Source organism: Pogona vitticeps, chromosome 1 (genome assembly GCF_051106095.1).
Source record: "Pogona vitticeps strain Pit_001003342236 chromosome 1, PviZW2.1, whole genome shotgun sequence".
Classification (NCBI taxonomy): Eukaryota; Metazoa; Chordata; class Lepidosauria; order Squamata; family Agamidae; genus Pogona; species Pogona vitticeps.
The window spans coordinates 162,617,221-162,632,260 of record NC_135783.1 but is presented as its reverse complement, the minus strand read 5'-3'; the positions used below and the strand labels follow the sequence as shown (position 1 = coordinate 162,632,260).

Genomic DNA, 15,040 nt, shown 5'->3' with positions numbered 1-15,040 from the left:
GATGTCGATTTTGGCTTGGAAGCCATGGTAGAAGCTTTCGGTGAAGGAGTAAGTGGAGCCAGTGGGAGAGAAGGCTCAGACTGAGGCACTGGAGTGGAGGTAGGCTCCATCGTGGGGCTGGTTGGATGGCTTGAGGGTGTTAAGGATTTTCCTCACAAATGGGACCGAAGTCATTGCAGCCAGAGTTTAAGAGCCGGCTTTGTTAATTTTTTACACTCCAGAAAGGAGTGGGTCTGGTGACTTTCACCGAGGCAGAACAAGCAACGATCGTGGCTGTCAGTAAAAGGAATTTTATTGGCACACGTTGCACAACGCTCGAAAGGGCCTAAAGAGGCCATAAAAAAGCAGGGAGGTGAGAAGGGGGGGAGACGAAAGAAAAATAACTCACAGGGAAACATCCGTAAATGAAAAACTGATCAGGTCCATAATCCAGGAATAAAAAAAGCAAGGCAGTCTGTAAGATCAGAAAGTCAGAAAATTGCTCTAGTAATTGCTCCAGAAGTCCAATTCCAGCAGTGGCTAAAAGAACCGTAAAATCAGAAAGTCAGAAAATTGCTCTAGTAATCGCTCCAGAAGTCCAATTCCAGCAGTGGCTAAAAGAAACTGAGATATTACAGGGAAAACATGGGGCAATATCCTACTAATCACGTCTTTTAAAGTCCTGCGCAGGTGTAGTAAAAACCCATTTGTGTGCATTCACAGAGGCTACGAAGAAGCTGGCTGTCCAGGCTCAGAGATGAATCCAGGAGCACCCCGAAGCTGTGCACCTTTCTTTTTTCAGAAGTGTAACCCCATCCATCAGAGGCTGCATCGCTATTCCCTGAACTGCCTTTTGACTGACCAGGAGCACCTCTGTCTTGTTTGGATTAAGTTTCAGTTTATTATGTAAGGGATGTTGCATTTTTTCAATATGCTTTTTATATGCAGGACGTCTTCCCTGCTGCTTTTCTTGCATAGAAAATTCTTCCCATATATTCTACAATGTTATTTTTGCTTTAGTTCCAGTAACATTACAATTTATACTTTGTGCACAGCTATACTTACCTCTGCGTTGGTATTTGCCACACTGCATTAGTGATTTTCTGTGTTTGGAGGGTGTGGAATCTTAAATGTATTTAACAGACATGGACACTGACAATCAGCAAAGAGCAATCTCCAGAACCATCCCTGTGAGTCTCTGACATTTTGTGTAGCTCTTAAGCAGCCATTTTGGACCAGTAGGAATGCTGCTGCTTCTGAACATTTCCAAATTTGGACACACTATAAACAACATGGTAATATAAACCCAGTGCTATAGACATAAGCATAAGTCTGATCTTTTCTGTATAATCTTGATTTCAGTAGGCCATTCAAGGTAATAGGCTTTTTTGCAATAAGTTGTTAGGTTATTCTTAGTCGTCTTCTTTTTTAAATGAAGCTAGACAGTGTGAGGCAAAATATGTAGCTTCTATATTGCCGATATTTTGAAAGCTATTAGTAATCTGCAATTTCAAGCCAATGAATTAATTCATAGTAGTGACTGACACTAAACGGGGAAAGCTTTGCTGGTTTACTACTGCTGAATTTGGACAGTAGTAAGTCTACTATCCATTCATGATCTTTCTAACTCAGTTCTTATTTAAAAATTAGTTCATCTCTACCCCTCCATTGTAAACATTAAAAGAATACCTACAAGCATGTAGATAGAACCACTAGTCTCTACAGAGTATTCAGCAGCATTTCTAAGATGAAGGAAGTCACTCTGGAATGGGGATCTTCTCCCTAAGAAATCATGATATTGTCAATGTTCTAATAAGAACTGTGATTTTCAATATCTTCTGTAATCCCCCCCCCAATGTTTCTTACTCTGCAAATTTTTGCTAGAGTGGGTGATGTGATGTCTCTTGTATTCTTCATTAGTTGTGTCAGATTTTGAATTCTGAGGATTCTCTCATTTTGTGTAACCTCTAAAACATCAATATGATCCTAATGAACAGTCTATTTGCATATATACATGGAAAATACATAGGTTTTTTTTAGCAATGTTCACTGTGCATACAAATTATGCTCACATACTAATATGCAGCTTTGCTCCTTCTGGAAAAATTCCTTGTAAACACTCATGTATGTGTGACTGTGCAATCATTTGGGTTTTGGAACACAGATAGAATTGACTAGTGAGATCTACTGGACACAATAGATCTCACTAGTCAATTTTATCTGTGTTCCAAAACCCAAATGATTGCACAGTCACACATTCACCATACACAGATGGGAAACTTCATTTAAAATATTATTATTTATTTAAAACATTTTGACCCCACCTTTATTCTTAAAAGGGACCAAAAGGGACTTGTATCAATGAAAGACACTTCAAACAAACTTTTTTCATTCTTTGATTTTTATTTATTACAATCCCCTGCAAGTTATTAATACAGTACACATTTTAAAATAATTTCAGTACAGACTTTGGAAGTTAGAAAGGGGGAAGTTGTCCTTGCGATGCCAGAATTAGCACCCCTTCTTTATTCTAGAAATGAACTATTAAAAAAACTCACCCCACACTTCTAGTAACAAATACTATCTTTCTTGAAATAAATTTTAAAAATCAGTGAGGCACACAGACTTTCTAGGATGTTCCATGTTGAGTCCTGGGGAAAATGAGTACTGGCAAATCACTCTAGATACAAACCTAAATACTGTTGGATTTAACAAACATGTGTAAGGCTGCAAATGGGTAAGAAAAGTTGGTTCTAACCCCTTTGTTCTTGACACATCAATTTGCAATAATGAAAGTGTGACTATAAACAAACTGTTTAGTATGTTGCTGTCAGTCACTCTGATGTCCTGACTTCCAAAAAGTAAAACCCACTGAGTATCTTCTTGATGCTTTTATAGAAGCTCATAAACTCCGCTGCTTCTGCGAGGAATGTTAGAAAGAAAACATATATTGTAACAAAGTCTCCTTGCAGATATGTACTGTAGTTCCTGTGTCCACTGCCCAACATACACCTTTCAACACATTATCATTTCCAACAAAAGTATGTAGGTAAGTAGTTACAACTGTGAGGCATCCAATGAATGAATGCTAAAGGAACCATAGAGGTGACTTGTTATGGAATAGAAAATTGAGCAAGATCAATGATGTACTATTTATGTTCATGGAAAAATAACTTTGGTCAAATTGTTATTTTTTTTAAAAAAAAGAAAAATAACATTTGTGACTAAAAGTTTTAAAATATTTCTGTTTTAAAATCTAAGTTATTAAAGCTCTTAAACAATTTTGGTTTGTTATTATTCCTCTAGGGGGCAATGCAAAATCTGAATTTTCAAACATCTTATTAGCTAGAGTAATATTGAACATATTCATTATTTTCTTCTATTTTACAGATATCAAAAAAAACCAAAAAAACCTTTGTGTGTTCCTTTTTGTGGGAGGTTCATCAGGGCAACTGAAAATCTGAAGGTGAATAGGGTGGTAAACTGTGGTGGCAGAATTATGAACAGTACTACTTCAGACTACAATACGAGAATGGTGCCCCCAGTTTTGAAACTATGCAAAAAGATATTGACAATAAATCACTACATTAAAGGCCAAGGTTTAGCACAGCCCCACTTGATTATGTGTGTTTAATACACGTAGAGGGATTTCTATACAAAGGATCATTCAGAAGGAAGATCCTTCAGTTCAAATTGAAATAGGCAATGCCCAGAATATAAACCGCCTATTCTCCCTGTACCGCTTCATTCTGCATAACATACAGAATGGCTTTCAGGTATCATTCAGTATTAATGAATTGTTACACACACAACTGCCACTGATATCCCATAAAGCTGCAAGTAGAATCGGATGATGCAGTGGAGCATTAATTTTGACTAGAAGTTTTAAGTACGACTTGGCATGAATTATTCTCTCTCTCTCTCCCACACACAAGAAACTATCTCTCTCTCTCTGTGTCTCTCTCTCACACACATATATATATCATAGGGGGGAAAACATTCATGCTAAGCCATACTCAGCGTTCCAGTAAAAACTAATGGTGTGTGTGTATCTGTTTCTGTTTTCTCTCTCTCTCTCTCTGTGTGTGTGTGTGTGTGTGTGTGTGAGAGAGAGAGACAGAGAGAGAGAGAGAGAGAAAGAGAAAGAGAGTGACGGGGGTGCTTTTGGTGTGACCATGCGTATGCTTCCACACACGCACAAAGAAAAGTAATAGTTTCAAAATGAAGTACTGTAAGTACATGTCTGATATTACCCACAGTGACCGGAGTATCCATGACAGGCCTCATGGACTACTGCAACCTATGCAGAAGGCTTGTACAGGAAGGATGTAAAGCAGATTTTATATCAAGAATTATCTCTCAAGCTAAAGGGGGAAATTAATATTTTATACTCATTTACAACCAACAAAGGAAACTTGGTCCCATGGAAACTGAGCTTTGAACACAGCATCTTCTCACTGAGGCCAAAGAGCCATTCGGATTATACATTTGTTCCATGTTGAGGCTAGTATGTGTTCAAACTGCTCTAATAAAACAATGTCTGCCTATTTCATTACCAATCCCTGAGAAGTCTTTTTAATGCCCTTTAAATTTTCATGACTGGCCCTAGTGCTGAATTTCTGCACACTATAACTGAGTGTACTCATTTGTCTACAGGTAAAGGTATATTTCTAAAAGAAAGATTTCCTAGCTTTCATTACATCAAATCCCTTTCTTTTTTTTCTTCTTTTTTTTTTTTTGAGAAACCCTCTTCACCTCTCCACTACTGTCACATAACCTCCTTTTAATTTAAAAAACTGACCTATAATTTATATGTTATAATAACCAATTAAAATTATTTTAAATAGTGTAAGTAGCTTTTCATATCATAAAAATGTTAATAAAACTGAATTTACCTTAAATAGCAGCAAGAAAATAAAGCTACATAAAAGATGATGCAGCACCTCGCACTCTTCATCTCACTCTTAGAATTTCTTCATTCTGCCACACAAACATCCCCCTCACTATGCCTGGCTTGAGAACCAGTATTTTAAATGATCCACACATTTTAAAAAATGTATTCTTACTGGTATTACAGTAATGTTGCAGGAAAGGAGTAGCTGAACCATTCCATATAGAGTCAAGTAGGGATAAACACTGAACTGGGCCTTATTTGTTCTATTTCTATTCTGTCTTTCTTCCAGAGAGTTCCAGAGAGCTCAATGCAATGCATATAGTTCTCCTCTCCCCAGTTCACTCTTGACAACCCACATGAGGCAGTTCAAGCTGAGAGTCTGTGACTGGCCCAAGGTCATCCAGTGAGTTGCAGTACACTCTGCTGACCCTCCACAATCAATGAAGCAATTTATCAAAGCAGCCTAAAGTGCTTTCTGTTAATCTATAAAAACAGAACCTCACAATCCAACTGATGCATATCTGGGGCCCAGAGTAAGTGGACCCTCTTCAAAGACTGGGATAAATATGTTTCCAGCTGTGCAAACCATGCAGTTTATCTTATTTGCAAAAGCCATATTTAACTATGGTGCTCAGCCCATGACAAGCTCTTGCCTACATACAGGTGGCAAAAATAAATTTTATGCCATCAGCAGTAACTGTTTCACCAGTGATGCACTTTTTTAGAGCCCTGGAAGAAATTCCAAAAAAGCACAATACCGTGAGATTTTCACATCATTTTTTATCCACTTAATTTTCATTTTTCATGCTGCAAAATTAATTTAAAATACGTAATTTTACTAGGTTTCTGTATTTAGTTTTCCTTTCCAAATTATGATGTGATTTCCTTATTACAAATGTGGTGGGAGAAGATAAAAAAACATGCAGAGAGTCATGAAGGTTTATAAAAAAATGAAAAGGGGGAACCATGCTAAAAAATTTGGGAATCCCTCTCCCTTTTATGTAATTCTAAGAAGTTCCTGCCAATTAAAATGGCTTGAGGAAATATCGGTTTAAGGGATCAGAAAACACACCTGAAGCAGATTGTACAGCAAAATGCTATAGTGGCCTACATAAATGGATGAGGGAGAAAGGATGCCACTCCAAATTGCAGTCTTTCTGTGACACCTTCCTAAAGAGATGGTGGTTATGAGCCTTTCCAATCAGCTGGAAGAATCAATAAACGGAGAGCTAAAGGAAGCCTGTTTGATGGAGAAGAAGGAAGCTTAATGGAGGTTCCTGTTAAGACTCATCTTCCTAGTACGGTATAATGGGCACTTGAGCCCTTAGCAAATGGAAGTCTGGAAGTCCAACCGTTCTTCTTCCATCCCTTCACTTTATTTACTTGTAGTCCTAATCCATTCCATGGCAAATTTCTTTTATGTATGCTTCTACACTCTCTTCTTCTTTAAATGTATTACAATTTTTCAAAAAGCACAGACGGAAACAACTGTACTGCCTGAACCACATCAACAGTGGAAGAGATGTGGGGGCAGCTCTGACTCCACGGTCAACAACAAAATGGCCTGGTTAAGTTGTCCCCAAATGTAACCAACCCTTAGATAAAAAGGCCTATGCAGAAGAGGAAAAATGCAATTTTAACATACTAATACTTGAAAGAAACAGAATTTTCTTTTCAAGACCATTACAATGGCTTGTTCTCTCCTGCAAGAAAATTCTGGATTCCCAAATGCCTAAACCAGTAATTCCCAACCTTGCTTGGCTAATCTAAGTGTTCTTTGACTGCCACTCCCAGAAGCTTTCAACACTAGCTGTGCTCAGCAGGGTTTCTGGGAATTGCAGTCCAAGAACATGTGAGTCACTCAAGGTTGAGAACCACTAGCCTAAGCCAAAACAAAAACCAGGGGCCAAATATTAGCCTGTTTCACCATCACACAACTACTGAGACAAAGGTTCCACCTCTCAGTGACAGTCAGGCCTTTGTAAATGAGTGATTACACAGTTATTTCTCCCCCTCCTTTAAATTACTCCTCAATCCGTTCTTCTCCTTCACATACATACAACCTTCAACCCCTAACGCAAGAACATTTAGAAAAAAGAATGCCTTAAAAACATCTTTAGGACTCATCCAGATGGAGCATTGTTTCCAATCCCATCCCCCTGGCAGTTGGTGATGAACAAGTACAGATTTCTTTCTACACTTCCTCCTAAAACTACACTTTTCTTTAAGAAATCATAATATGTTAATGGAAATCTTGAAGAATTGCTTTAGAAATTACCACTTGTGCTGAATTTTTGTAATTAAGTAGATTAACACCCAAAGTTCCCAACCACAGCCCTTTGCAGCAGAGGACGCCTTCTAATCTACTTCAGAAATCCACTGTCTTTCAAAAATAACTCCTTCAAAATATGTTGAGAAAACTCGCAACATTATCTGTGCTGTTTTTGTTTGGTTTTGTTAGATGGTCAGTTTGGCAGATAAGCAGTAACTGACAGCTTCTGATCCAAGTCTTCCACTAAAGAGACTCATTCCACTACTATTCCATTTTGGAACCACCTGTATTTCACAACTTGTTTTAGAAAATTGCTGTGCAAAACCTTTAAAAATTACCTTTATCTGCCAGATTTTTGTTTGTTGTTTTAGTAGATCAGTACTAAACTGAAAAATCCGACTCAGGAAACACTTGCAATCTGAATTTTGCCCTCATTACAAAGTGAGTGCAACCAACCAACAGTAGATGGTTTTTAAAAACACAGGATGTGATTGAAAACGAAGATGTTTTGCCATTCACTGTCACTGTTAGTACCAATTTCTGTTTTGCCTTTTCGGATTGGCAGGAAAAATACTGATATTGTCAGTACACAACAGGATACAAATAGGGGAACAAATGCTGCTGCATCTGGACGAGCCCTGTTAGAGATCCTAAATGCCCTTTGCCCAGCAACAGGTGCACTTAGTAAAAAAATGTTTAGAATATTAAGGCAGCTTTTTTAAAAAAAAAGTAGTTCCAGCCTGCAATCAATTCCTTGGTTATAAGTTATAAAGACAAACTGCTTTGTTAATTTACTTATATACACACAATAGTTAAACACAGTTCTTCTCTGCTAGTTTTCTTCAAGAAGGCCAGGACCGAATGTGTCGCCCAATGCAATCTCTCAGGATTCCTTTACAACTAGCTCCATCTTGATCTTGCGCTGCAAGAGGTGTGCCGTGAGAGCACTGCAAGCCACTAAGCCAAAAAAGGAGGCACAGGACAGGATGATGGAAAGGGATCCATGTCGTCTGAGGAAAATATCTTGCCTGTTCTTGTAATCCAAGAAGATGGCCTCCAACTGAGACAATGTGCAGATGGCAAGGAATGTGTGGAAAATTTGGTGAGCATGACCCACAATATCACAGGAGCCTGGGAAATATTTCTCAGGAACTGGGCAGGAGAAGAAATAAGCACTGACCAAGAAGAAAAGTATCTGGAAGGTATGGTACCATGCTGCGGTCTCCTTACAGCCTTCGAGATGGCACAGGATCACACGGTGTGCCACAGGACTGATGTCCAAGACGAATGCCAGTGCTGCTGGGATCACCTGACACACTTTCCTCATTATGGGATAAGGACGCCGGTAATGGTACTTGGCATAGCAACAGCCAGCACAGGAAAGCCACCCGCAAAAAGCAGCTGCTGGCAGGAAGAAAATCCAGAACTTGTCATACCAGGCTTCGTCAGAACTGTAGTAGAAATGGGCCAGGGCACTTCCATACTGGTATACGCTGACACCAACGTAATCCACAAAGTAGAAAGTGTAGTGCGACATCTCTGACTTGGACTGGAGGAGGTGAGCCAAGAGGCTGCATGTTAGGTATGTTACAGAGGACAGGACAAAGATGAGGAGAGGCAAAGAGTGGACGTCCCAAGACAACAACTCTGATTCAGCAAAAGCATGAAACCTTAGTAGCACTGCAAGGGCTGCCAATAGGTGGGTCCAGACATTAACAACTTCATTGTGTTTCTGGAAGAGGCTGAAGAAATAGTAGCGCCAATCCTGACCTGTGGGGCGATACCCAGCTTGGATATAGGGTTCACGGAACAGCTGTGGCACATCAGATTCGTTGACTGTGCAAGGCATCTTGGGGAAGCCTTCTTCTAAGAGCTTAGGGAGGCGACGGAGTTGTTGTCCACTAATAGACAAAGTGCTGATCCGTTCTAAGATGGCCGTCATTGTGCTAATCCTACAGTGAGGTCACACAGGTTGTGCCTGAGGGAACAAAAGAAACAGAAACCATTAAGTAGGGAAACTACCAAAAGTAGAGGCTAATTATTTCATAGTCTCTCTGTTGCTATCCAAAGAGGAAGTGAAACATATCTAGGGAATAGGGAGAGAAAACAACAGTAAGGATACTGGAATCCAAGTCATTTGTTACAGGAGTTTCTGTAAAGGAAGTATTATTTGGTTGATGTGAACACCACAAAAATGAAGGGCAAATAACTCAGTGGCAATTACTGTATGCAATACATTCAGGGGCTTTAGCAATATTGAAGATAAATCTCTTTCAGATGTCACCAAATATATTTATCATGCTTCATTATGAAGAGTGTGGTTCTCCTGCATACCATGAAAAGAATAACGAAAGGTTAAGTAGGGACTTGAATACCATTTGCTCCGTAACCAAATGCACACATACACACATATAACCCTAGAAGAAAATTTGTTAACACCAACAAACAAACAAACAAACAAAAACTCATCTCCTATACGGCTTTGGAAGTTCTGCTTCAGGAGAGTTCCACCTCAAAGCTGAAGTGCAATTCCCAAAAGAGGATTCTGCAGTTTCTTTATACAGAATGGCCCTTGAATTCTCTCAGTGAAAAATACACAACTCCAAAAAATCATTTGCCCCATTCCAAAGTATCTCACTGCACAGTGGTTGAATGCATGAGGGATGAGCAGGACCATGCCAGCCAGCAACTGTTCTGATGTTACATCCAGGGGTGTAGTATAAATACCTACACAAAGGCAGTCTTCTGTGCAGTGCGTAGAGCACGATACACGAATGAATGCTGAGGCAAGGCCACCTACAATGACAGCCTGCCTCCCCCTGCATTTGTTCAATATGTGATGGATACCTCTGGAGCTCCTGTGTCCATCAGGTCTAAAGGGAAAAACATCTCTCCTGTCATGTAAGCCAGAGTGCCTAGTATTGCTAATACATATGTATATATATTTATTTGTTTGTTTATTTATTTATATCCCTTCCTTCCTTTATTTATTTTATTCCAGCCCCCAGCTTCTGGATGCTGATTTTTATACTGCTTTCAAACTATGGAATATCCTTACGAAAACATTCACTGTTGAAATTGTAATTCATTTATTGGATTCAGTAAACATAATTCACCTCTCTCTAAATGGAAAAAAAGAACCTATACTCTGCTTTATCCACATTTAAAAGGTCTGAAACACAACCTTAATAGCTCACATTACTCTGTTATTCTGACCAGGACAAGTGACATTAGGTTCTCAGACTGGATTTCCCTTTCGTGATGCTAAAAATCCGGCATGTATTGTCTGCAACAAAATAATTACCGTACCTTGTGCTGGTTTTCTGTTCATTTTTCACGCTCATTTTCCAGCTTTATAATATGATCTCTAAAGAGTGCCGATGTTACTTAGAAAACATAATGACAGCAACAAGGAACTGTTTACAAAATGCCCAGATTCTTTCTTTTAAGTAAATTTCATTACACTTGTGAACAAGAACAAGCTGCCAATTTTTAGTAATCACGTGGGGATGATGAACAAACCAGCAAACAATTAACAGTACAGAGGGAAAGATCCAAGGTCAGCACTAGCGGTTTAATTTCCACAAAGCTTCTATTCTCTTTCTTTCTGTGTGGGCACAGCATTCCACCGAAGAGCTGTATTCATGTTACAGAGCATCTATTTTAGCCTTAGTCCTTGCCTCTAACACCGGGAGGGCTGAGTTATTTGGGTAGCTCCCAAATAACAATATTTGTATGCAACTTGTTTGGTAATTCAGATCAAAAAGAGGGAGAGGAAAGGAATGACTGCTACATATAGTCGTGTATCTATAGTCACAAAGGGCTCTGGAAATTAACTGAAATCTTTTGATTTTCTGTTTCCCCCTTTTTACTATTATTGTTTTTATCAAGCCATAATTTCTAAAGCTCCTAGCACTCCAAATACTTAGCTTAGATGTTTAGACACATCTTTGTGCACAGTGCACTTTTTTTTTTTTTAAAGCATGTATCAAGAAACATATGTGAACAAATCATGCCAAGTCATTACACTGATGTGTTATCCCTGGGTGCAAATCATGGATAAGGACAAATATGCAGGGTGCTACAATTTGACCAGCACCTCAAAAAGGATGCTGAAAACAAACATATCCTTCTGCAGACACGATTTCTTTGTGCTTTGTAGGTAGGGGAAGTTCTTCCAGCTCCCTATTTCTGAAATAACCTCAGAGAATGAAAAAAAAAAGGATGCAAAAAACTATTATTTTTTCTGAATATAACTTTTCACGTGTAATTATCAATGTTTATTTGCTTTAAATTTCATTACAAAAATACTTCACTTTCAGATTGTCTGGTCTGTGTTCATTATTCTTTAATGTCTGTCACCTTCCAGTTAATACAAATGATAGACTCAATCGAGCCAGACAATTATCAAACCATGGACAAAAAGTAAATTTGCAATAAAACGAGTGGCAAAGCTAAGCAAAGTGAACCATTTCACAGTTCTGTCTGCATTTATTTTAATTTTGGAAGTGGAGCCATTTTGAACTGCTTTTGCTCTCTTCTCAGGAACAGAGGAAATGGTAAAATTCCTTTATGTTGTCTTGTCCCATTCCCCCCCCCACACACACATTATCCAAAACACACCATCTTCCCCTTTTGTTCCCAAGAATACTACAAAGTGATTCTCTTTTCCGTGTAAACACACAACGCAAAACAAGACCTGACTGGCACATCCATCATGGACACTAAACACATATTGGCTGAAGTCCTGCTGCTTAGCATTAGCCAAATGGTAACTTTTGGTCCCTTCCTCCCTGATAAACAAAGTGCCCAAGCTACAATTCTCATGGTGGCACACAGGAGGAACGGACTGGAAGCTGTTGGGGAAGAACGGATCAAATGCTACAATTTAGTTTACAGTACACATCAAGATTTTGGGCAATAGATTTAAACAAGAAATGCATGCCCCTTACATTATAATAAGTGGCACTGAAAAAATACAAGCTTTTGAAGTCTGAGCTCTTCCATAGTAAAAGGATTGTGTCAGTCATGATCTATCTCTCTATACAGGAAAAAGGGGGGGAATAATGCCATGTACAAGTCTTTTTCTCTCTTTTTTTTGAGAAAGATGGCCTTTGGAGAAATTATTACCGTGCCTGGAAAGAGGATCTAATGCAAAAATTAGAATACATGTTGGCTGGTAAGTAAGGGATCTTTTTCCTCCTCTACAAAATAAATAAGAGCCTTTCATTTTTTTCTTCTCTACAAAATAAATAAGAGCTTTTCATTTAAAAAAAATACAGAGATAGATATTTCAAAGCCTAATTGGCAGGGATGTGGCTCATGGGCCAGTCTAGTGATGCAAAGGCCAGAAGAGTATTTTCCTCTCTGGTTTGCTCATTACACTAAGCGTTCAGCTGGTTCAACACAATTTATCAGGAAAGAATCCCCCCCCCCTTGTAGAGATTCCATGTATAGAATGCACATGCCCCATACACAGCATTACTTAGACAGCTATTCATACTATGCATGCACAAGGAGACATTTGTTTTATTCATTGCAGGCTTAGAAGCACAAGCCACCTCCATTGCTTATGACTTCACATAATTTTTCTTCTTCTTTTGAATGCACCTGCAAGCCATATTTTTACCATTAAACTTTGGCCATGCCATCAGGAGACAAATAACACTGCTTTTGCAGGCTACATTTTTCAAGATGGTCATTGGCTAGCCTTCTCAGAACAGTTGCTATTATTTGCTCTCAGGCTACTTCTGACTTAGTAAATAATAATATTGTGTGCCATCAAGCCAGTTTTGTCTTATGGGAAACTCTTTTCAGGGTTTTCTAGGTATAGAGCACTCAGGAGTTGTTTCTTCTGGGGGTAATTGACATTATGTAATGGGGATGAGACTTTTGGGACAACTGTCAGAATTGTCCAAGAAGTCCCTGTGACAAACCCAGACCTACTGGGATCTGCCCCACGTTAACTAAGCTGCCACCAACCATTCCCTATAAGAAGTCACACAGACCAGGGATGGATTTTCAACAACTAAAAGAATAAGGTTTATTTAAAACAACACACAGGGAAAATAAAATGATCAGGTGAATAAGATATAGTAACGTGGCTTAGTCTCATTCATACATGCACACAGTTTGGTTCACACAGAACACTTAACTTGAAGCACAGACCCTGAACCTATCAGTTCTGGCTAACCAACAGACACCTGAACCTATCAGGTTGGTACTGACTGACACACAGTAGTACCCTGTCTGACACACAGACTCCCACACCAGCTTCTTCTTCCCAGCTGCTGCTTCTTCTCTTGCTTCTCCACACACGCTTCACATATATATACAGTACAGCCCCTCCTCCTGATGTCCCGCCTTCCACTCCCCATAGGATGGAACTTTCCCTCCAAACCCATGACAGACAGGTAACATCAGTGCTGTATGTAACAGTCCCCAGGTGGAATTCGGAGAGGTGCCCAGAAACAATGCGATCTTCAGCCTGTTTCTTTCAAAAACAAGGAAACTACCCCAGTGCTACCTGGCAGTTGTAGGTCTTCTTTAGAGGTATAATTTTTTGGGAGGAGCCCTCTACAGAGCCCAATGGACTGCAAGATTACTTCTTCCAGGAATACATACAGGCAGACCTAATTGGAAGGAGGCGCTGAGCCAGACATTGAGGTCCCAAACATTTGATTTATATACCACCCATCTGGCAGCCAAGGCCACTCTGTGTGGTTTACAAGTAACACAAACAAGAAACTAGTAAAAACAAATAACATCAATACATTGGGGCACAAATCAAAAGTCATAAATTCCAAGAACGTCAGCGCAGGGCAGGCGCAGACAACACCGATATGTGTGTATTCACAGAGGCCATGAAGAACAAATAACAACATCAATACATTGGGGCACAAATCAAAAGTCATAAAGTGTGGGGAGGATAAAATTCCAATACAATAAATACAATTAAAAATATACAGAGATATAAAAACATGAAGCATGGCAGTATGATAGATGTTATATTATCGGGCACTACTGAATCAGCGTGTTGTTTCTTAAGGGGAAGCCTGTCTAAATAACCAATGTGCCCAGTAAAGGGGCCAGGCGGACTTCGGGCAGAAGAGAGTTCCATAGTTGTGACGCTACCGCTGAGAAGACCCAATTTCTAGTAGCTGTTTTCCAGACCTCTCTTGGGGTCAGAACTCTCAGCTGCCCTGCTCGTGATGATCTTATGGGACAGGAAGACCTAATTGGAAGGAGGTGCTGAGCCAGATATCGAGGCCCCAAACAGTTTAGGTTAGTACCATCACCTTGAAACCGCTACAGAAGCGAACAGGTAGCCAATGTAAGGCAGCCAGGAGATATGTTGCCATTTTCTAACCCCACTCAGAAGTCTGGCCACCGCATTCTGGACCCATTGCAGTCTCCATAGCAGTCCCAAGGGCAGCCCCATGTAGATGACACTACAGTAGTCTAATCTCAAGACTATCAGCGCATGAACCAGCATGGTGAGGGATCTGGTGTCAAGGTAGGGACGTAGCTGGGTAATCCACTTTACGTTGAAATAAGTGGATCAGATCACAAATGCTATCTGAGATGTTATTGATAGCAATGGGTCCACAAGCACGCCCAAGCTATGAATCTCATACTTCTTGGAAAGAGTGCCTTTCTCAAAGAAAGGGAGGCACCCAGAACACAGACACTGGGCCCCCCCACCTGCAGGATTTCCATCTTGTCCCAGTTCAGCCTCAGTCTGTTCTCCCTCATTCATCCCAGCACCACATCAAGGCAGCGCTCAAGGGACGGGACAGCATCCATTGCAGAAGGGTGGAAGGAGAGATAGAGCCGGGCATCATCTGCATATTGATATTAAATAGCACTGGGCAGATGACTGACCCCTGTGGGAC

At 39.8% G+C, this 15,040-nt stretch overlaps 1 protein-coding gene across 3 annotated transcripts in view; it reads right to left on the bottom strand.

Moving 5' to 3' along the window:
* Positions 1-2,362: 2,362 nt before the first annotated feature.
* The window catches only part of PAQR8 (progestin and adipoQ receptor family member 8), a 34,838-nt gene continuing 22,160 nt past the window's right edge, over positions 2,363-15,040 (bottom strand). For 2 of the 3 annotated variants that reach the window (XM_020790620.3, XM_020790617.3), the window contains exon 2: positions 2,363-9,123. In XM_020790620.3, coding sequence (XP_020646279.2) covers positions 8,029-9,087 — 1,059 coding nt within the window. In that variant the 5' untranslated portion in view covers positions 9,088-9,123 and the 3' untranslated portion in view covers positions 2,363-8,028. Of the gene's footprint in view, positions 9,124-10,454; positions 13,067-15,040 lie in introns of those variants that run through there. The other variant, XM_020790621.3, reaches the window with a different exon arrangement.